Source organism: Melozone crissalis, unplaced genomic scaffold (assembly GCF_028551555.1).
Source record: "Melozone crissalis strain CALT ecotype California unplaced genomic scaffold, PUWL_Pcris_2 ptg000016l_1, whole genome shotgun sequence".
In the NCBI taxonomy this organism is placed as follows: domain Eukaryota; kingdom Metazoa; phylum Chordata; class Aves; order Passeriformes; family Passerellidae; genus Melozone; species Melozone crissalis.
Window position 1 is genome coordinate 17,205,010 of NW_026535794.1, and position 23,817 is coordinate 17,228,826.

At 39.3% G+C, this 23,817-nt stretch overlaps 1 protein-coding gene across 4 annotated transcripts in view; it reads left to right on the forward strand.

The window, feature by feature from the left end:
- The window catches only part of ABI1 (abl interactor 1), a 77,170-nt gene that overhangs the window by 39,949 nt on the left and 13,404 nt on the right, over positions 1-23,817 (forward strand). For all 4 annotated transcript variants that reach the window (XM_054274286.1, XM_054274287.1, XM_054274283.1 and 1 more), the window contains exons 3-6: positions 8,735-8,911; positions 18,430-18,444; positions 19,166-19,266; positions 22,395-22,535. In XM_054274286.1, coding sequence (XP_054130261.1) covers positions 8,735-8,911; positions 18,430-18,444; positions 19,166-19,266; positions 22,395-22,535 — 434 coding nt within the window. The remainder of the gene's footprint in view (positions 1-8,734; positions 8,912-18,429; positions 18,445-19,165; positions 19,267-22,394; positions 22,536-23,817) is intronic.

Genomic DNA, 23,817 nt, shown 5'->3' on the forward strand with positions numbered 1-23,817 from the left:
TTTCCTTTCCTGTACTGTTGTATAGGTGTATGTGCCACTCCACAGGTTGTGTTGTGGAAACTGGGATCCAGTTGGGGTCCAATTCTCAGTGAATTCTAGTCTTCCTTTTGGAAGAAAGGCTTATGGTGGGGCTATTTGTCTATGGCTAGTAATCTTTAAGCCTGTTTCTCTAGCTTCTGTTTTCGGTTTCTTGATTTTAACCACACGTTTTTTCTTTTTTAAACACTTGTAAGCGCATGTTCTGTTAGTCAGGAGTCAGGTTTTTGTTAAGTATGCCTTGAAGTAAATACAGCTTAAACTTGATATGAAACTGTGTGCATTATTGTTTTACATTCTGTGCTTCTGAATTCTAAAAACAGTACTGAGTGAATGGGATGTCTGTGGTGTACTTCACTACCTGACCACTCACCCCCTATAGCTGTCCTGATATCCCAGAAAAAAAATCTATGTGAAGTTATAAAATATCTTCAAGTGTTGCTGAAATCTGGTTTGCTTTATGCCAACATCAATTGCTAGGAGAATCTGAGAAAGAATTGCTAGTGTATATAAAAAAGGTGTGAATTCTAAATCAGGGGCTAGCTCCACAGGATTAAACTGATATATAATCTGTGTTCAGACATAGTTGAAGAAATACTGATAGACAGTCAAAATAAGGCCCACAATCAACACTTCTTAAACATTTCTCTCCATTGGATAATATTAGTAAAATGCACTGTTAGCATTATGATTTAATTTATATATATTTATATTTATATTTTATGTATAGAAATGTATTTTGAAAGTGTACAATTATGTTTGAGTTACTTCTGGAAGTGGGACTTGGTATTTCTGTCATTATTTTTCCTTTGATCTCTCTAGTGCCTTTCCCCCTCTGCTGGTGACAAACATTTTATATGGACTGTGAAAGTTGCTGTATATATCTGTGTTGCTGGCCTTAGTTCATCATGTCAATCTGTAAAAGCTCTTGAATGTGAGCCCTCTGTGCAGGAAAAGGAAGGTGGCATATCAGATTACATGAGATATGGCTTATCTGGCTCCTCTAGCCTTTTACCTTAGGAGGCCTGGATTTACGAGGACTTCAGGAGATGAAGCTTTCTGGAGAGCCTGGCCTACTATTGTCACTTGTGTCACTTCTCTGTATGTTGACGAGAATGTGTGAGAAACTTCTATCTATAAACCTACCAAAAACACTGCTGTGTTTCCAGCTCTGGAAATACAACTCTTTAATCTATTTCAGTTGCCTCCTACATTGCCAGTACCCCATACAAAACAAACACACAAGGTGAAACTCGGATGTCCAAATGCTTCAGAGTGATAGGAGACCTTAATTTCATGGTGCAGGTTCAAAAGGCATGGCAGGATATTCTGAGGATTCTCAAATGAATTTTTGTAGTGGTGTTTAGGCAGCTATTAGCCTTAGTGAAAATTGCATTGAAGGATTGTTTATGTGAAATAAGAAGGTCTTGAAATCCTTATGTTCTTAAAGAAATTTGGGGAACTGGAAAAAGCATCTCCCTTTTTATTTACCTCCAGTAACTGTTGCTTTTTGCTAACACTGGGTTTCTTCTGTGGATTCACTGATAAATTGATAAATAGGCAGTGCTTTAGCAGACTTGATTCTGGTTACTGTCCAAGAGGCTGTTAAAAATATCTTGAAATGGTCTCTTGAAGAGGGAATAGTAAGAAAGGCCACTCCCCTTTTTATTATGAAAGCGAAAGATGACCAGTATAAAGCTTCTAAAATGGTGCCTTCATATGAAATTTGTTCAAAGCTAACTAGGAACTTGCATTTCACACAATTGATAACCAACTGGGCATAATAGAAGATTTCATCAGTCTTCTGCCTTAAGAGACAGGATTGACTCCCCCAGTCCCTGATAACAGAGCAGTACTTCAAAGTTTCTTTCATTTTTTTAATATGCTTTTCAGTTGTTGGTTAACTTAACCAGGTGTCTGTGCTGAAGAACTGGGAAGAGGCAAATGCTCACCAAATTGGCCAGTTTTGGTCTGTAACTGAGTTGGTGGGCTCACAGTTGAGGTATTCAAATAGTTTCTAGTCAATGGAATTGGGGGTTACAGTTCCCAGTGCCAGTATAGCCTCATACTCTGGGGGAGATCCCCATGGCATAAATGAGTGTGCACAGTGGTGCCCACACTCTGCTCTCCGTGTGTCCTGTGAGGCCAGGCCTGCTTGGTGCTTGGGCTCTCCTGGACAAGAGAGAGAAGTAAACTATTTTATTTCTGTAGGTAAACTTCTTGAGTTTCTTGAACAGTATCTTGGTGGGGATCAGACAGTATGTAAACAATAGTTTCAAGTCAAATAATTGAGTTGCTAGTGCTTTCTTCAAGAGTTGGTGAAATAAGCAATTTGTAACATTGTGTAGATATCTGATTATACATTATGTCGTAAAATCGCAAACTACTCACTTGAGCTTTTTCATGCCTGATGTGCCTTGAGCCCATAATTGTTCTTCTCTGTAGAATATTTATTTTCAGTTTAAATATGTTCACATTTCCCTGTGTTGGATTTTCTTTACAAAATAACAGCATAAAATGGTGCTCTCACTGAAGTCAGCTGTCTGACTGAGCTCATTAAAGCTGGGGATTTTATTGTTCTTTTTGTAGGTCAAGCTGACTTCTTTGCAGGTGGCCTGTGCAACGTGCATTGTCCAGGTCTCTTCAGTGCCTTTACTCAGCCATAACTCATTTATTTAAAAGGTCTTACTAAATATGCTTTCTTTTGGGAAGTAGCAGTGGAATAAACTTGCATTTCTAAAACAGAGCAAGTTGATGTTCTTATTCTCACCAATTTATTTTCCTTTCAGGGAAGTTTATTGTATGAACTATATAGGAAGACAATAAAGTCTCTAGTTTTGGAGAATAACACTAAGGGTTATATTAAAGCTGGGTTTAGGATCAGATTGCAAAGAGTGAGGGTTTGGGTTGTTTTATTTATTAAGGGATGCTGAAAGCACCTTAGCGTTTGTTTCTTCAGTTGTTTCCTTTGGTTAGTACACTTTATAGTCTGGGTGTGTGAACTTGTAGAAAATATTTGTTTGTGTTATAAAGTTTTTGCCTATATGTATTTTACTGCTGTGTATGACCAATCAAATCTGAAGCTGTGACTAATTTTTTGTGGGGAATAGAATGGATGCTACCTTTCTAGCATCCAGAATCCAGACAGTTGTACCAGAGGTTGAGGAAGGAAACAAAGCTTTCTTTGCACCACTCACTGTCCCATGCATTGCATAGTTCTGTTGACAAAGTTCAGTCTGACCCCTGTGCCTTTGCCCAGTATTTTGTATCAGATCAGGCGCAGTTTCTACTGAAAGAAGTTACTGTATTTGTTGGATTGCTGTGATGTGAGGTGTCAAATCTAGTGTTCCAGTTGGCTTGTCTTTTACTAGAGGTCTTTGGGGTTCTTTTTCCTTATGTAATTCTTTTATCTTGTACTGTCAGCAATTCCCTTTGGTTAAGAGAATCTTGCTGTTCAGGTATGGAATGGATGAAATACTGTTCTCTAGATTAACTTGGAATTCAATGATGCAGTGTTTAGCATACAATCATTTAAAGTTAGAAGGGACCAGTAAGGATCATTGAGTCCAATTCCTTAAAGCTCAGCCATATGACTTAGTGTCATCGAGGTGCTCCTTGAACTCTGACAGGCTTGAGACCCTGACTACTTCCCTGGGAAGCCTGTTCCAGTGACCAACCACCCTCTCAGTGAAGAATATTTTCCTGACGTCCAGGCTGAAATTCCCCTGACATGGCTTCATTCCATTTCCTTATATCCTATTGCTGCTCAGCAGAGCAGATCAGCACCTTCCCTTGAGGTGCTGCCCACTTTGAGGAAGTTGTCAGCTGTGATGAGGGTACCCCTCAGCCTTCCCCTCTCAAGGCTGAAGAAGCAAAGTGACCTCAGCCACTTGTATGGCTTTCCCTTGAGACCTTTCACCATCTTGTTCACCCTTCTCTGGACACACTGATTTCAGTCTGTCCTTCTTGCATTGAGCTGCCCCAAAGTGCACACAGGGCTTCAGGTGTGGAGCAGATTCCTTTGGGGGAGGTACAGCACCAAGTTTGTGCAGAACAGTTTGCTGAGCCTCAGGACGTGTGATTACAGCCAGTGTAGTAGGAAGATGGGGGTGACGAGTGGTAGCAGGTCATGCTGCTTGCATGGCTGATGTCTGGGTTTTGTTTGTGTAAAGTAATTGTAATCTATTCTGCTGACGTTTAGGTATGTATAGCACTGATGCCCTGTAATCAGGGCTCTACTTGCCTGAAATAAAGTGTTAGTAAGAGACCCAACCCTGTATTTAACTACAAACTGAAAAAGCAAAAAAGGGAAATGATGTCAAAATTACAGAAAACTGTTGCCAAGAAGATTTGCTTCATCTTCCTTGTCTCCTTGCTTTAGAGAAATTGGCATCTTATGGAAGTCTGTGGATTGTGATCCTACATTCCTTCTTCTCTGAATGAGTTTAGGGAAAAATTGAAAAGTTACTGGCTTGCAGCTCTGCGTGGCACAGGGCATTTGTTTGTATGATGTGAAAGTTCTTCAGAGTATTACATAAAATGGCCTGAAAAGCTGTCGTTAAAAGTAACCTTAGGATTTTTTTTTTTTGGTCTTAAGTGTTTGAATGTTAGATTTTTAAGACCAAGGAAAAGTCTTTGAAGTGACTTTTTCCTCTTCTTTAAACTTGTAAGTTGTAGTAGTTCAAGAGAAAATGATTTTGTTTTTCTTTTTCCTTTTTTATTTTAGTAACCCCATATGTGTGAGCTTTATTAAAATGTCTAGATACCCTTATATTACCTTGGCCAGAGCTAATAGAGTTTCAGTCTGTATTTATTGTAAATTGCTTGTTCTGGGCTGGCATGCCCTAGCACATGAGTAGAGTGGTGTCTGCAGCACAGGATAATAAAAGAACAACTATTTGCTGTATCATTGCTGTGCTTCACTTGGCCTTGAGACTACTTCTAAGGAAGCCAACAGTTAAAATATAACTCCACATCCTGTTGTTCAACTGTCTGGTTTTTTTTAATTTTATATGATTTAAAGAAGACAAATATTGGAATCAGCTAATAATTAACAGTTCCTTCAACCTCCAAGCTGCTGGATTAGCTGGCATAGTCCCTGGCACTCAGTTGTAGTGGCAAAGGGGTTTGTTTGACGAGTTCATTTAAATTTGCTTCCCAAAGGAAACACATTGTGCTTCTGGAAAGACTGTCTTTTCTCTCTTCTCCAAATCAATACAAAGCTGGGCTTTGTCTCACTGAATTATGTTTCTAGGAGTGAAAATCCCTGCCCTTTCCCACAAATTTTAAATTATGCTGTGTATTTGTTTCAGCATAGGTCAAAGATACCTGAAGCTGGTCTGACTGCTTGCAAGTGCCTGTTAGCCTGTGCTAACCCATGCCAGTTAGCCATACTTTGCTCCTCTCCATCTTTATCTAAAAGTAGGTTTTGTGCATGAAATCACAAACCAACTGCTGTTCAGCTGTCTTGTTACCATATCAGAACAAGCACTCATAGCTGCAGATGTCAGGTGTGACCAGAGCTTTGGGAATGGTCTGTTTTGGCTGCTACCTGGTATATGTGGCTTGCCTTTCTTGGAAATTTAACTGTTGACTGGCTGGAAAGCTTTGCTATCCTACTAAAAATTGCTTGTGTGTTGAGTTTTTCCTCTTTTGAAAGTGAAAAATATCACATGTGACTAAACAATAAAATTCCACATGAACATCAAGCAGATAGAAATGAAAATAGAAGAATGACCAATTGTTGTGTGCTTTGTTTTACATAATGTTCCCATAAGACTTAATAATATGCAGATCTAAAAAAAGCCCAATAATTTCTTGAAGAGCTAAGATGCTGTCTGGTAGCTCTGATAGGCAGCCTGTTGCTCTGGGCAAAGCATATGCTGTGAGCCTTTGCTTTGCATAGGGGTAAAATCCTGCCTTGCTTTTCCACTGCACCAGATGTGGTAGGAGTTGAAGTCTTGTTTGCTTTGAACAGCAAATTAGTCTCTTGCACAGGCATATCTGAATGCCTTTCAGGATTTACAGATGTGCCCTCTTGCTGGCCCTGCACTGTGATGCAGTACTCTTTTTTTTCTCACTGAAATTCATGCCAAGACCTTACAAATCACTGTTCCATACGTAATTTTGGATAAGCTGTCTGATAAAATTAATATATAGTATTTTCCTGTTCTAAGAGGTATTTTCATTAACAGCAATTTGTTGCAGTATTACTTGAGTCAGTTTCCAAAGCATGTATGGTACAGCATCTGTTCCTGGAATTTCTTATCCTCTGTTCCAGTAGCTTACAGAACTTTCATTGTACATTGAAGGGAGGAAAAGTCAGTTTCATGGACTACCTGCTAGAAAAAAATGTGGTTTTTTTGTACTCTGAAGGGCTTTGTTTTGTTTTGTCTTTTATCTTTTGCTGTCAGCGTTAAGAGAACTCTTAGCATAAAGATGCGTTTTTGTCCATCCACTGAACAAAAGATGAGTTTCTTAGTAACAACAGGTTTGGTTTGTGAGGATTAAGTAGAAGCATGGATTTATTTCTAGGGACCTGGCTGTATTTCGAGAACCCTACTTTGAAACATTGTTGTATGTTTTTTAAATTGATGTTCTCAGCCTCCTAAATTGCTATGTTATTCAGGGGGCTTTAAAATTGGTGCTTTTTCTCTCACATGCAGTGCTCATGTATTACAAAATATGGAGACTTGTTTATTATTTAAGAGTTTTGTAAGATAGTTTGAGACCTGCAGTTATCATTGAACAGAAAGGTTCTGGTTCTTCAGAAAAATTGGAAGAGAGATGAACATGTAGCACAGCCCTTATAATTCTTTCAGCAAGATCAAGAAAACACTGAAAAGGCAGAACTAATGTGTATGTTTCAGTCTCTGAAAGGAAAAGAACAAATAATAGCTGCATTTGAAAAAATTAGACTAATCTCATTCTTTAGACTTTATCCTCTCATCTGTGAAATTGGCTGCCAGAGAAAACGTGGGTGCAGTGGGTGGTACCTGATACTGATGTAGGTAAATACTTGATGTATTGGACTGTCTTATTTGGAAAGGCATTTTTAAAACTCCTGACTTAGGGATTTTTCAGAATGTGAGCATTTAGAACAATAAAGCTTGTTCCAAAGTTTTCCTGGGATATTGAATTAATTTATTCCATATAAGCTAATGCAGACATAACACACTTAATGTCTTGCATTGCTCTGGAAAATTGCAACTCTTATTTCTATGAAGATTCTGTGTGCTTTCAAAGTAAAAGAACCTTTTGCAGTGTTACAAGTAGTCTGTTATTTAGCTGAAGCTGTGAAAACAAGATTGCTTGGTATCACTGTTCTCAGGTGCTTCTCTACCTGTATTCCTGCTTGTAATCTGCAATGCTGCCTATCAGAAGGATTGTTAAGGAAGGGTCTTACATTTTTATGTCTTTGTGTTGTCAGGATAATTTAAGATTATTTGAGCATGTGCACCAGTTAATGAAAAAGACAGTTCAGCTGAAGACATTTCATTTCACAGTGACTACTGAATGCTGGCTTTCCTAGAAATGTTAATTTCCTGAATACTAATCTTGCTTTTTTTATCTTGCCTCATATAGGAGCAGAAATATCAGCTAATTTTGTCCTTCATCTTTGACTTTGCTTCACTAAACAAAACCTTGCCAATCACAATATTAATTTTATATTAAACCGTTTCTAGATATGTACCAAAATGAGGTAGGATTTAGGATGACAAGGATTTTTCTTTCTTTCTGAACCTTCACCTTTTTTTTTTCTGTGATAGCCTTTCTAGGAAGAATTGATGCTTATAGACTAAGATTGATTTTCCTCAGTGGATGAAGTGGTGGCTTGAGAGGTTTTGCTCAAAGGGGCATTTTGTTGTCAGATACCATCTCCTTCAATGAGATCCTGAGGTTCTAGTAGGTACTTAAGCCAGTACATTCAATCCCTGAATCTCGAAATAGACTTCCTAGAAATGGAATTTCTGTGACATCCAATGCTTGATTTGCCCTTGTTCTTCAGCTAGGGCTTAAGCTGTGATTATATTCCATGTAGAAGAATGTGTCTGTTATGTGAAGCTTAGTCTGATTTTTCACAGATTGCTGGACTGATCTTTATCTCCTTTTTTTTCTGAATAAAATGCAGCATATTTTATATTCCTTTACTTGCATCTTTAAAGCTTTATTTTATTCTTTCAGTAAAACTGCTATGAGCAGTATGACTGAAACTAGCACCAGTGCTGAAATTGGTCCCTACTTGTGCAGACTCTCACTCTGATATGCACTGATGGCTTTGCTGAAAGAAATTACTGCACAGACTTCCCAAGCTGAGTCCCCTCCGGGGCTCTGAGCAAATTGCTTAGCTTGTCTGTCCTGGTTTCCCAGCTGTGGAGATGGACTGATTTATTACCACTGTCAGTCATAAGAACACTGAGGGTTAATATGTCAGGACTGTATCTGCATAGTGTCTTTAGGGTGTCAAAGGAATAACATATAATTGTAATTTTATTATTAATATTGGTTATTTCATTAAGGTATAATTTTCTTACAAGGTTTGTGTAGATTAAACTCATTTCATCAATAAACTGGCATCCTTCCAGCAGCATTAACATTCAGACTCTTTGTCTAACAGTGAAACCTAAACATGTAGCTAGCTCTGTAAAGAAAACAGCAAATGCCTAAAGAAACCCATACTTTCTTGTTTTTAATCTAGACTGTGGACATCCATAAAGAAAAGGTGGCTCGCAGAGAGATAGGCATTTTGACGACCAATAAGAACACATCAAGAACTCACAAAATTATAGCACCAGCGAACATGGAACGTCCTGTAAGGTATATTCGAAAACCTATAGACTACACGGTGCTGGATGATGTTGGCCATGGCGTGAAGGTAAGAACTCCTGGACACTTGAGGACCCAACATAACACAGACCAGGAGGCAGGGTCGGGGCAGAATGTTACTGGTACTAAAATGTGTAGCTCCTTTATGGTAGGAAGGGTTATGGATGTGATGTGCTCCCACATACAAACGTTTCAATAACATAATGGGTTGGTTTACAGTGAGGGTTTTTTGAGCAATGTTTTCCTTACCCTTGTGACTGTTAGTGACAGTCACAGTGTCAGGAAATAATGGCTCATCATCTTAGGCTAATGACTTGTCAAAAAAGCCATGACTGACTTTTAAAATTATCACTACTTCCTCCTCTGCCTTAAGTTATCACTGTCACTCAGTTTTTCTCAATAACTAAAGAAATCAAGGAAGTCATCTCTTATGGGGAAGTTGGCTGGTGGGATTGGGGTTTTTTGGTAGGTGAACAGAAGAAAAAGGGGCAGCTAGTTTGCTTTTAAATCTCAGTGGCATTTGATGTCTTACTCCTATTGGACAGCCTAACTTTCCTTTTCTCTAAATAAAAACCTTAGTACGATAATGTCTACCTCTCTTGAAATGGTTGTAGATGGAATGAATTAATTTAACACCATTTGCTCACTGGTTATCTTTTTGTAAAAAATACTTTTGTATCCCTCTAGACCATGTGTTCAAAGTATATTCAGTTTGTAACAATCTTCTCTTGGATGGCATTTATTCAAAACCTGTGTATCCTCTAAAGGATAGCACATCCCTTGATGTGCTCTGGTCAGTGAGTTGTGCAGCTGTATCAGCCCATCAAGTGCCCTTTGAATTGCTGAGCTTGAGGAAAGGGTCTTTGGAATGACTTGGCACAGCAGAGACCAGGGAACCTCCTGCTTCATAGTAGCCCTCCAGATATCCACAGGAGTCTAATTCCAACACAAGTTAGAAAGCAGTTCTATACCATGACAGCTGTAGACTATGAATTAATGTAGTGACTTCAGGCTACATGATTTTTTTTTTTTAGTTTACAGGTGAACGTGTATTAAACCTGTAACCCAGGATTGTTTTTCAGTAATAAATTAAGCCAGTCTGGATGAATAAGTGTTGTGTAGAAGCCTGACACAGATAGATGTATTCTGAATTGCTATAAAATAGAAACACTGGAGTCAGAAAAACTGATGATTTTTCAGTACAGCTTGCATTTGAGGAGAATGTTCTACGAATAGAGAGTACAGAAATTCAATGTCAGGTTATTGGTTTCTGCATTTAAGTGCTCCAGGGATCAAGTGCTATAGAAAACTTTAAAAGTCAAATAATTACTCTTAGTCTCTGAAATTGATGCTTTGCTGAACTACTTGTGTTATGCAGACTCAAAACAGGTTGTTTGATCCATGAAGGCTGAGGTTATTAAGGGTTAGCTGTTGCATCTTCCAATATCAGTATTTGCTTTTGGGAGTACTACTGCCTTTATTCATGTAACCCTCTTTTTTTAGTGGGTGCTGTTTACTCATTTCTAGGTAGTTCTTATGGAATGGTTTGGGTAAAGGGTTTCTTTCAAGATTAGTTGTTTATTCTATACTGAAAGCTTGGTCTTTTCAGAGGTAAAAAAGCCTCTAGTAGTAACCAAATGGCCAACTCAATTACAAGACAGCTGCAAATTATATCTTGATATTGTTTATTTGAGTGACTTGCCTAAGTCTGTTTTACACCTGTCAAAGGTATGAAACAGTTGGTATTTTCCATGTAAAGTTGTTATACAAATGAAATAAACTGCCAGCTAGACCTCAGGTATGTAGTTCAAGGTGGCTGCCATGTGTTAGAGACACTGTTGAAAAGAGTGTCCTGAGTTAATGACACAATTAAATATTTTAGCCATCTTATTACTTGGGTTCCAAGAATGTGACACACATCAGGGTTCTGACAGAAGTAGCTTACTTAGTCACCTAGATGTAGGCACTGATGTTACCAGAAAATCAAACCAAAACAACTTCAAGAGCTGGATCAAGTCCTGTTGGAAGTCAGCACAAAGAAAGATGATGCTGAGAATCTGAGTTGCCTCTTGAATCTACAGTTAGGGGAGAACATTCAATAAACTGAATTACAAACTTGTCTTGTCTGGAGTGGTCTTAAAAGATGCTTCAGTCTCTGTTAAGTCTTATTTTCTTGGGCAAAGGTTTCACCCCAAGTTGGACAGCAACATGTCCAATAAGGCCTTAGAAAGCATGTTTTTCTAGAGAAAAAGAAGTTTGAGATCTGCTTAGAACAGTTGTTAGTTTGACTAACTTGCAGATCCTTGAATGTTTTCTGTTTTACCAGCTGTCAGTAAGATACAGTGCATATATTGGCATTTAGGTATTAAATAAAAATTATACAACACTTTGAAATCTGTAGATGACAATTTATTGCTGTTAGTGGAACTCTGTTCTGGTGTAGGATTTGATAAAGAAACATAAAGGAAAAATACAAGGAGGAGAAATCAAGGATATTGGATTCAACTGGATTATATCTGTTTCTGCTTTTATGTATTTAAATATTGATCCTAGGAAAAATGTTGTTTAAATATGCAGTATATATTATAGGGTGATCCTGAATTGTTTCATATGGAAAGTGTAGATAAAAATAATGCCTCACAGAGTTAAATAATGAAATTAGGGAGGTGTGTAATCCTCAGGGTAAATGCTGTCTTCACCATATGTCTTCCATCTGAGCAAATGCAAAACCACCTCGTGTGTATACTCACAGTTCATTTTCTTTGTTTGTCTCTGCTTGTCGTGGCTGTGTAGAAGGGATGCAAAAGCAGATGCATGTGCTTGGGGCGTGGAGAAGGGCTCTGCATGCCCCCCTGTGTCTCCCATGCATGCAGCAACTTCTGTGGGGGCAGCTGAGGGTGGGGGTGGCAGTGGTGGGGAAGCAGCTGCTCTACACAGCAGTTTCCTCACTGATGGGAGACACTTCCTTGGAAGGCAGTGCTGTGTCTCCTCCAGCACGATCTGGCTTGAAAAGCTTTTGTGGAGCATCCTAAGATCACAGGTGCTTTCTCCTTCAGCCTGAAACCTCCATGGCAGCCCCAAAGTGCCCCAGCTGTTGCACTCCCTGCCCTTCCCTTTGCAGGGACAGATACAGACAATGTCTTCAAAAGTTGCTTTTTTTTTTTAATATACATGCCTATGAAGCTGAGGCTGGCATCAGTCCAGATCAGGAGTGGATTTTTAAGTTGGTTTGCTAGCAAGAAGGCTTTCCTTTGCAGTACAAATATATGTTGATGGCTCCAAGAAACACACAGGGAGACATTTTTGCTGGTCTGTTAAATGGTTGCTCAGCTGTCACCTTCAGGCATAGGGGAATGTAGCTAAAGTAATTCTTTGTGAACAAGAGTAAGTGTTGTTATCTACCTTCCTGTGTAGAGCTTGGTTCAAAATTATTAGGCAGAGGCTACTTTAACGTTTCCTTCCTCCTCTTCTCTTTTTTTTTTGTGCAAGGAAAGAAAAAAAATACTGTGCCAGCAAATAAATAGGTCAAACACAATTACTCATACAGAAAATCCTTAGTTGAAGAGCAGGGAAAAGGAGGAAGCTTTGGAAGCTGTCTTAAAAATCTTAAATTTCCACTTAAAAACCGAATTCAAATTGGCCTTTGAATTTATAATAATCTTCTTTTTAAATAGAAGGCAGGTGGAATTGCAGCAATTTGTAAAATGGCAGCTAAGTAGGAAATTGAAATGATGATGCCTTATGGTTAAAGGCAGATAAAATGTTGAGTGCATGCCTAATTGAAACGCCCAATAGCTGTAATTGGATCAAGTTTATTTTATGGAACTAATCATTCTTCAAAACCAAACTTGAATTGTATATGAAGATTGATCCCTTTTTGGTTTTATTTTTAAGGAAAAAAATTGTAATTTTGTCACCATAAAGAAATTTCCATTTGGCACATGAGAGCTGTAAGAAGCTTTTGTGCCCAGAAAGTTAAACAGGAGTTAAGCATTCAGAAATCTTTCTCAAGCAAATGGAAGTTGGAAGGACTCCCTTAAAGTAGGGATTGGGTCAGAACTTAACAAACACTAAGCTTAGAGAAGGGAGTCTTGTCTTACCCTTCTCAGCGTGTCCTGCTTGTCTGCAGTCCATGCTTATATCTGTGTCAGTGCAAAAAGAAAATGCAGATGAGATGCTGATGGGAGGGTGAAAGGCTACCTAATCAAGCTTACTTACCCTTTAGGATAAGACTTTTTATGTGTAGCTGCTGGAATATTAAATTTTAAATAATTCACTCTAATAAAACCCAAGTGAGATAGAGATTCTGAGCTGGAGGTGCTGCTGCCTTTGTCCCTTCCCAGCCTTTGTCAGACATTCACGCTTCAAAGGATGTCATGTTGCCAATTTCATTAATGTCACATCATCCCTCTGGGGTCAGGCCAAACAGTAAGTATTGCTGTAGGGTAAAGAATGCTTCTCTGGGGGAAAAAGGAACTTCCTGTTGCCAACTCTAATGACTCTGTTGTGAGTGTTAACACTGTGCTTTCCATAGGGCACTTGCTACTGGAAAGTCAGAAGTGTGCCCAGTGTCATCTGACATAATGTACGTTTCAAGCCTTTCAGCTTGCTAAAGAAACTCAACACTTTGAGGTCTCTTTATTTTCTAATTTTTTATGCTAGTCTTAGTTTATTGTAGTTAGATTCAATGTCACCAAATCAACTGAAAAATCTTGAACAATACTGAAAAAATACATCTGGTTGCTGTTAACAGAAGATTGATGACTAGGTTGCAAATATTAGCAGGAGAGGTTAAATTTCCCTGAAGAGAGACTTACCTACATATGTTCAATTTTTAAAGAAATACTAATTTGAAACCTGCCATTTCTGAAAATAGTCTGCTTTACTATAGACTATAAGGAAATATAGACATTCTGATAAGAAAATTGAGACACAGGCATAATTTCTTTAAAACTGCACAAAACTAGTGTGGCAGAAGTGTTTTACCCTGAGTGTCTGACACCCATATACAATCTGTCTGCTGAACATCTTTGATTACATATTCTACCAAACTCTGTATCTTGATTTCTGTAAGGAAGCCATGTTCTAGGCTTGGTGCTTTATCATTTCCTCAGGCAATCCCTACCTTCACATACAAGCACCTTTCCAGCTTCTGTTTTTCTTGCTCTGTGTCACCATGTCATATTTCAGAACTGCCTCACCAATGAGAGAAGAGGCAATCTTGTGCAAAATTGCCTTGCTGCACACACATAATAGCATTTCCAAAGGTCTTTTGGCCAGCTACCTTTCTGTAGGGTCATTCTTCCATGACTCATAAAGGAAGTACATTTTTAAGTAAAAGGGAAGTTGACTAAAGAGTCAAGAGTGACCGAGTGGGGTTTTTTTCTGTTGTTGCTGACAACTATGATTACTGGTCAAAGATGACCTGTCTTAGGCTGAATATTGCTTTTACAGACCCCATGTATAAAAGTTTCAAGTGTGCCAGATACTTACTATTAATGGAGATCAGACTGGCACACTTTAACCCTTGTTTCAATTGAAGAGCATTTATATTGGGTGGTCTTTAATGACCTCTTTCAGTCATCCTAGATATGGCAGGATATAGAGTGCAATTGGCTCTTTAAATTCAGGAGTCAGAGAAATAATGAGTGAATACAGCAGGGGAAGTACAACCTGCATAGAGATTTGAAGTTTCTGCACTCTGAAATTGCAGAGTTTGTAGCTGAAATGTGCAGGAGAAACTTGCTGAATATCAGCATGATAAGGATTTTACTTCTGTGTGCAGGTGGTCTTTTGTGTCCTTACAGATAAATTTGCTCACATAAATGAGTTACTTGCAATCATCCCTACCCCTAGTTTTCCAAGCACAGTTTATAGCTCAAATGACAGATTTATAGTTCCCTGAACCGTGACTAATGTTCCCCCATGACTTGTTACTTGGCATGAAAACTATTAAAAATGTTAAATGGCTGCCTTCTGAGGCCAGCCCGTGGAGTCCCTTGATGTCTTGACATCCTCTGACTACCAGTGGGTACTTTTGATTTCCTCACACCCTTTTCATGCCAGTCTTGGTCTTGTCCCTTTGACCTCAGGTACAGCAATCTGTAGTATTGCCTTTAGCAGCAGGTGTTTTTGTACTCCTCAGACTACCAGAGCTGAGTATGCTGGAACTGCTAAAAGAGTTGCCTTAAGCAAATAAGTCTCTTGGTACTAGCAGTCATTACTTGCCCTTGCAAACCCACAGCTGAAGTTCTAAAGCCCAGGTGCTTTGAATTCCTGGCATGAGTTACAGGAGCAGCCTCAATTTTGGCTTTGATAGATGCCTTGCATGGCTGTTGCAAACACCTGTTCTGCCTGTTGCTGTAATTGCTTTGCTCCTTTCCAGCCCATTGCTGGCTCTCAGTCCTAGGCCAGCCTGCTCTCCCATGCTGTCCAAACCCTATGGATGTGTCACTGCCCTAGCTGTAACGTTTTGGAGATGAGCAGCATTGACTCTTATTTCTCAAACCTGAGGTTGTGGTTTCTTTCTCCTAGTTTTGTGACAGCCCTTAAAGCTTTATCCAGGACAGCCACATGCTTGTTGGGTTTTCCCTGGAAAGGCAAGATTTTTCTGCTTGCTTCCTTAAAACATCATCTGCTATATCATTGCAAGAAACCCCAACCAATACTGCTGCCTATCCTCTTTCCTTTCTGGGAACATCCTGGTCTGTCTAGTTCTCACCCTCAGCATCACAAGCATCCCCAGCAAGCCTACAGACTGTTTTTGTTCTGGTGTGTGTCATCCAGGATGCTGGTATTGGGTTGAGAACTGTCTCCTGTGTGTGCAGTAATACAAGTAGCAGGAGGAGAAGGGAATCACAGCTCACAGCTTCTGCTGGAGTTCTCAGTAATGCTCTTCATTTGACTAAGCTTTTTCCATTTTACACCTCCTGTCTCTTATTTTTACCCTCTCAGAACAGTCTCTTCCCTCTTCAAGCTGTGAACTGTGTGCATGCTACCACTTCTCCTCCCCCTGCCCTGCATGTCCCTCCCTCCTGGCTCTGACCTTCCTGGTACTGATAAGGCACTTGGTGATGGTCATGTCCTCCCAGCAGGCTGGCTGCTCTAGAGGCATTTGTAGAGAGATGCTTGCATATACATTAAGCACCTACCTGCCACTCTTGTAGGTTTTCTGCTGCCTTTTTTCACCTTCTTCTTCAAATCACACTGAGTCTAGACCCTGCTGCATAAACTGTTCTCAATTCCAGGCATGTTTTTTAATTGCTGGGAAAGCATCACATTTGGTTTTCAGACCAAGAAATGCAGCGATGTTGACCTAATAAGCTCAGCCAATAAGTAAAAAAAAAAAAAAAAAAAAAAAATCCTCCTAATTAATTAGCTTGTTAACCATGATTAAATAGCCATATGGTTCATATTGCTTAGGTTCTTTTGCCTTCCCCCCTTAGGTCTTTTGGATCAGGAGTTGCTTTCCCATGTGAATCCCAGTTCCTTTTGTGTTCTGGCCTTCTGTTTTCCTGCCTCTATGACTCTTGTTTATATTGACAACAACAGAGAGGACATCTACAGACCTTTTTACATATAGAAAGCAGTATGACAACAGTTTCTAATTCTTCTGAACAATCATGTGTATATCTGTCTGTATAGTGTTTAACTGGTAGCAAAAGAGATGAAGCTTACCTGCTGTAGTCCTAGAGACAGGAATAAAGGTCAAGAGCTGTTGGACTTCAGATAAATGTTTGGTGTACTTAGCAGTAGAAAGGTTTGAAATAAGAGGAAGATTAAGTGAATTATTGCTACATGTTGATATTCATAGTGTCACTGCAGTGGAGGCAGAATTTAACAGGGATTAGGAGGGGGATGGAAGGTACCATAAATGCTGAGTGACACTGCACAAGGGAAGGAAAGGAAGGAAGCTTTTTGCTTTTTTTTTTTTGAGGCAGGCAAATTTAGTAGTAGTGGCTGGATAAGAAACCATGCCACCCTTCCTTTTAAGCCTTCAAAAGATTTCGAGCTATGTCTGCTGGGGAAGGACAGAACCAAGAGTTTCATTTTTTTGGCCTCCTTTAACAAATTCCTTGTATTATGCCATTGCTGTTGGCAGCTGGTGAAGTAAGGAGAAGGGTCACATATTCCTGTGAGAAGAGAAAGCAAATTTCATTACTAAGGGCCGGTTTTAAAAATACACTACTTGGGAGAGTACTCTGGCATCTTGGGAACTGAATCTGCATGTTTATCCATGAAATGAGTATGTGGGGACAGAGGTGGTTTAAATGCCTGTGAATTCTGCTGATGAACTTCTGCTCAGGCTGGGAGTAAATGGGCTGACCTTCAAATTTACTTACCAGAGCTAGACTTTTTAATCTGAATTTTGGAACAGGATTTATGTTCCTATTCTTGTAATATGAATAATGTAAGGGCAGTGGCTTTCAACCTCATTTGATTGGTAAACCAAACTTTTTCAGCTGTAAGCAAGCTGTTTTTCATTGGTTTTGCAGACCCTGTCAGAAGTCTCAAATTCACGTTTGCTGTATTGCATGTTTTCACTACTTTTATAAACTGAGTTAATGGATGCCTTTAAACTAGTCTGTGTTTCCTGGAGGAGGAGGAGAAGATGCAGACTCACAGTTTGAAATGCTCTGCCTGTGATGGCTTGTTCTGGAAGTAACAATTTAATTCCAAACAACCTAAAAAAAACATTGGGATCGTTTTGGTTTGGGTATTTGTATTTACCTTTTTTTTTTTTAATTGGTGAAATTAACCCTTTCAAAAATATGAGTGCCTATCCCCCTGACCCATGCTCCCATGATGCCCGTGCTCCCCCCAAAAATGAGAGAACTTGGCATGAGTTTATTTAAAATGCTACATTTTCCTCATGAGGCCAAGTTTTGATTTTTTTCTTGCCTCTGCAATCATGAAGGCTGTTAAAATGATACAGTGGAGTCATATAATGACTTGATTCTAAAATTTCAGAATAACAATCATTGTATTCCTGCCAAAACAGTTTTGAGCAGCCAGCGTTGTGCTGGCTTGAATCAGATTTCAATCAATAAACCAGAGGTGAAAGGCACTGCTGCTCATCCTGTTTAAAAATTCCCTTTTCTTTATTTACCATTCAGTGCAGCAGCTAGGATTTCTTGAAAACATACGGAGGTTAAGTGTAAAAGCAACAGGCCTGTCAATTCTTTGCATATTGCTGAAACTGTGGTTTTGTGAATGAATTCTTAAGTGCATATTGCCATTGAAATAGTACTGATGTGGTTTTGGGCTTGAATGGTCAGCAGAGGGCTTTTCAACCCTTTACTGCCCATGAGGAACCTGGCAGACATATCTGGCAAAGCTTAGCTAAACTTAATTCTGACACGACTGCTTTTCCTGTGGTCACTTTGTCAGACACCGAATTTTCAATAACTGACACAGCAGAATCTCTCTTAGTGTACTGGGATGAGCTAATTATCAGTAGACACAAATGATTTCTTTAAAATGTAATTAGTTTAACCTGTCATATCAGTTGTGATGGATCTGCCATTAATTTCTACCTTTTTCCCCCCTTTTTTTGCCAACGTTAAGTGGCTAAAAGCCAAGGTAAGAAGTGTTATTTCTCCTTTGACCCACAGTGCCTCATGTGACTGTTAGTAGAGGCTGCAGAGCCATTAAAACTGAAAACTAGCGCTCTCTTACACTCTCTTCTGCTTTCCATAGGATATCTAGATTAAACATGCTATACTTTTTTTTTCATTTACAGCATTTAGCGTGTCAATATATCTGTGATACATTGACGTCTGCATTTATACATAGATACATTAATTTCTCTAACACATTTAGTGCTTTGCTCTGAATTCAGTAGATGCCTTGATTCCCTTCACTTACATTTTTTGCAGGAGACTTCCCAGACAACCTGAATGACTCTGCTAGTCATATAGCAGGGGCAGATTGAGAAATTCTGGGCCATGCTGGCTGTATTTTACAGTCAGTGTTAAAGTTTGATTTAAATTATTAACATCTGAATGACAATGAATACAAATGTGGCTTCCCTTTAAGGAAAAAAATGATAGAAGACATTTGTGCATGAACTTGTCAATTGCCTACCTTTCTGATATCTGTTGTTAATTAATAGTGAAAATAACATTAAGCTTGTATTTAGACTCTTTGTATTTACTGGTGTCTGTCTCGTGTGTAGCTGTAAACTTGTTGTTTGACAGCTGTCTGGGAATTCTCACTTCATATTCTTACACTTGAAAAAAAAAGCTGTCAGTAATAGAGCTGCTCTGTTATAAAAATAAAATCATGTTTTCCCTTATTTCAGCATGGAAATAACCAGCCTGCAAGAACTGGCACCTTGTCAAGAACAAATCCGCCTACACAAAAACCACCAAGTCCTCCCATGTCAGGCCGGGGAACTCTGGGGTAAGAATGGACTGGCTGGTCCCTCCTGTGTAATAGAAATTTTTAATTGTGCCAGTGTTGGTGTTTCTTAAATTCATGGATAGATGGAAATTCTGGTTGCAAAAAAAAAAATAAAATCACAATATCCCTTTCTGTATGAACTCCTTCAGCTGCATTGACTCTTCAGGATGACTGCAAGAATTTTTTTTCACAGGGAAGGATTTAATATTGATATGGATAAATGAGGAGGCTATTGTTATTCCTGAATTTTGGGAAGAAATCCTTATTGACAGAAACAAATCTTAGTTTTAGCTTTAGTGAGGGAAGGACTTTATGAGTGAAGTTCTTGTCTACTCATTTCTTAATATTAGAAGAGCTATGAAGTGGCTGTTTGTGCTGTAGTTGTTGCATTATCTAAGCAAAATTTATGGCATTGTGAACACAGTGGCAACATCGATTCTTGCTGGCTTGTGCATTTTCATTTTTATACTTAAATGAGGAAGGATTTTGCTATTCCCAAGTCCCACTATGAGCAGAGTTCCCTGCATCTATTTTGCTGCTGTGGAGCTGTGGGGAGTGAAATCTGCTTATCTTGGTGTGCCAGCAAGTAGTTGTTCCTGGAGACCAAAACTTTAATGAGAAGCTCAGTGCACGTGCCATATGGTTTTGTCCAACTGTGCAACATCTTCTGTAAGGCATCCTAAATGACCTACTTGTTTGTCACACTTGGCTTTCTCCTTATACTGTGGGGGACTGAGGCACTGTACAGCTGGCTGGCATGGTGGTGGTGGCTTTGGGTATGTTGTCTCTGAGAGGCAGGAAGCTGGAAAAATGAGGAGCACTGAGATGGAGCAGGGTGGAGATCAGGAGCAATGGTCAAGGAAAATTAGAAGCAGCAACTCCTTTTGTTGAGGACTGAGTGATTTTTAATCCCTGTTTGGTGCTTTGGTGGTAGCATTTGCTGCATACTCCACAGAGAAATTAACCTAGAGGTTTCCTCAGCATGTTTTCTGAAAATTCCCATTGCTCAAGGGCATGAAATCAGTATTCCAATTGTGTCTCTTATCCCAGCTGAGAGAGTTGTTTATCAGTTCTGGGAACCTGGGTAGCACTTTGATGTCCTCTTGGATGCTTGCTAGTGAAACAGAAGCGTTGATGTACTGGTGAGCTGCCTCTCTCAGTACTCCCCCCTGAACAAGCCAGAGCTGTTTGGTTGCCTTGGCTGATGCCTGATAAGGATTAATCAGCTGAATGTCATTTCCAGATGAGCTTGACAAGCGGCAGCAGTTGGCTGAGGGGGAGGAATAATGTGGGTTTGTAAGAGAGATTTCTATCTGCCCTTCTTGTTCAGGAAGTACAGTTCTTGTCTTGAGCAGCCGTGTTCTGCCAAGGCATGAAATATCACAGGCATGACTTACCCTAATTTATGCAGGAAAAAATCGCTAGAAACCACAAGGATGCTACTCTGCTCCCTTTGATCCAGAAAACAGAGATAAGTATGTAAAACCAGAATGAGCTTAGTGTGCAACATTGGTTTTTAAGTAGGTGCTGCCTGTTGTGCAGCTTGTCCCTCGAGGGCAGGACTATCTAAAGGGAGTCCTGCATGGAAATGTGAAAAAGTGAAAAGCAAAAGGGGATGAAGTAAGCAGGCGTTTCTTCAGAGGACCAGAGAGAGATTGTGGAAATCATTGGGTGCTCTGGTTTGAAGTACCATGGAAGAATAAGTGAATTGCTGGAACTGGATGTAGTGGGAGTAGTTGAAGTCATTGCTTGAGGGTCCTGGAGCAAAGCAAGGCTCTGGGCTCCGTGTAGCTCTCCCTGGTAGCAAGGGCTCCCAGCATAGCCCTGAAACATTGGAGGACAGTGAGGTGGGGAGCTCTGAACAGTCTTCCATCTGTAACAGTTCTTTGTCTTCCATCTATAACAATTTATTATTGAAACCTCTTAAAGAAAAAAGTGGAAATACTGTAACTGTTCCCAGATGCTGTGGTGTTTGTAAATTAACTTGTCTATATGAAGAACTCTGGATGATTGTAATATGCAGGGTGTCACCACCTATAGATCTGCCAAAAGAGATCAGTTGTTGAAAAAAGAAGAAATTTTGTATTCTGATTGTAAGCAGCAGAGATCTAAAGACTACCAAATAAAAATGATAAGCAGGGAAAACTGTTACTGAAATAACCTTGAAAAGTAAGTTTAGTACTGTTGCTTTTCACACTGTAGAGAGAAAGTCAGTAAGTTTCTTAAAATACCAGGAAACTGTATAACTTAGCAACTCTGTTATAACCAGTAATTGAACAAATTATTAAATGCCAGCAGTTCAGTATTTTTGGTTTTGCTTAGCTCTGATGCATTGCCAAATTCTGTGTTTTGCAATGGACCTGTCAGTTACTGCTGAGAACTGAAGAGCTGTGCGATTCAGTGCAATAAATGCGCTGTTCTTATGGCAGTAATGGCTCTGGTAAATACATCTCAAAAGATCTGTGTTATATTTCTGACTTGATGCAGCCTGCTCAGTTGGAGTTCTCTGGGCTTCACTTTCTTGGGCCACAAAATGGAGACAATGAAGCTCATCTATGAGGCACTTTCAGATCTGCTTATGTGAGATGAGGTTGCTTGATTACTGTGTGAAGCAGTGCTCCTAGGAGAAGTACTGATGATTGCAAATGTCACTTGTTCTGTGAATCTTGATTCAGCCTTGCTGATGTCTTAATGAGATGAATACCTTTAGCCAAGAGTACTTTTGGAAAGGATTCTGATGGCAAGTGAAAGGGGGGAGGGAGGAAGAGATTAGTACAACAGAAATTTGTCATGTGCTGACAGTTTACCCAGAGTGTTCTGCAGATGTAGCTATTGTGTGTTAGGTTGCTCAAATAATGTATTTCAGGTGGATAGTTTAGTTTTGGCTTTTTTGACCAGTCTGTGTGCTGTAGGCCAGCTTGTATGGATCTCTGTAAGAGTACTTTGGGCTGTTGAGTGTGACCTGTCTACCCTGCCCGTTGGAATTTTACTATGTCGCAGTGAGGGTCACTGCCATGATCTTTAACAAAAAATTTAGAAAATAAATGGATTTACAACTTCACTTATTTATCCTTTTAATCTTCTGTTTCTTTATCTTTCCATCTTCAAATCTTTTTTTCCTTGACCAGACGCAATACTCCTTACAAAACCCTGGAGCCAGTCAAGCCGCCAACAGTCCCGAATGATTACATGACCAGCCCTGCCAGGCTGGGCAGTCAGCACAGTCCAGGCAGGACAGCTTCCTTGAACCAGAGACCACGGACACACAGGTAGGCTGTTTGCCTCAGTAACTCTCTCCTGCCTGGCAAGGCAGTGCTTACTAAGTCAAAGAAAAGCCTTGAAGCTTTGTGCCTCTGGGCTTTTTGTTGGAAGGCGAAAAGGTGAGTTATTCTACCCCTGCATCAGCAAAGCTTTACTGCATTGCTGACTTCCTAACATGAAGAAGTGCCTTCATATTCAATATTCTGAGTGTAGCTTTTTAAAACTTGTTATTTTCTTCTTGAATTGCAAGGCTAAATGTTTCTCTGTGGCTCTTGAGTGAGTTTATTTTTTTTCAATTTGATTTTTATCACAGGCTTCAGACTGCAGGGAAAAAAACAGATCAAAGAATTCAATGTAGTTAAAAGGTTAGCTTGTATTTTAGAGAGCTTCTTTCTTAATATTTTTCTTATCTTAAAAACTCCCAGTAGGCAGTTAAACATGGTAGGTCACTAACAGGGACTGAGAGAGTATTTTAGACACAGTTGGTGATGTGAAATACTGTCAGACTTAAATAACTTCTAAATGTCGCTGCATGAGGATCTCGTTAGTCTCTTTAGCTGGCTACTGTGAATGCTCCTCACTCCCATCTCACAAGATCTTCTTTTATGTAGGCTGCAGTTAGAAATTCAGCTGCAACCATGGTGACAGGATCAAGGTCTTGAGCAGACAGAACACTAATTTTGAAGGAATTATCTTGGCTTCCATTTCAGATCACAGATTTTCTTTTTTTTGTAACGTTATTTTCTAAAGAGATATATTTGAATGGTTTGCACTTGACTCTTGACTGATTTGTAGCTTTCCAGGAGTGGTAAATAAACTAGAACTTCACTGAGTACTCTTAATTAATATGGATGAACTAAAATGAAGTTTTGGCTTCAAAACATCTTATGTGCTTAGTTACCTTTACATTATCCATTTAATGCATATAAATTCAAGAGTTAAACTAAGGAGTGCTCTTAGATACAAACAAGGATAGATTCTGCCTGAATTTTGATTCTTTTTCATTTCCTTCTAAGAAAATAAATGTTACAGCCTCCAAAGGCACATCTAGAAATGTTATCCAGTAGTTTACTATGTTTTGCATTGCTGGCCTCTGATTTGCATATCATATAACATTAGTTAGACAAATTATGAGCTGGCTGTAGTGTTAGCTTTCAGACCATTTTAGAAACGAACTTATACATAAGCAAGGGTAGTGGGGAGTGTTAGATACACAGAAAATTAAGCAACCATGCCCCCCACCCCTCCCCAGGTGGTTTATCATATCCATTCTCAATTGAAAACTTAGTA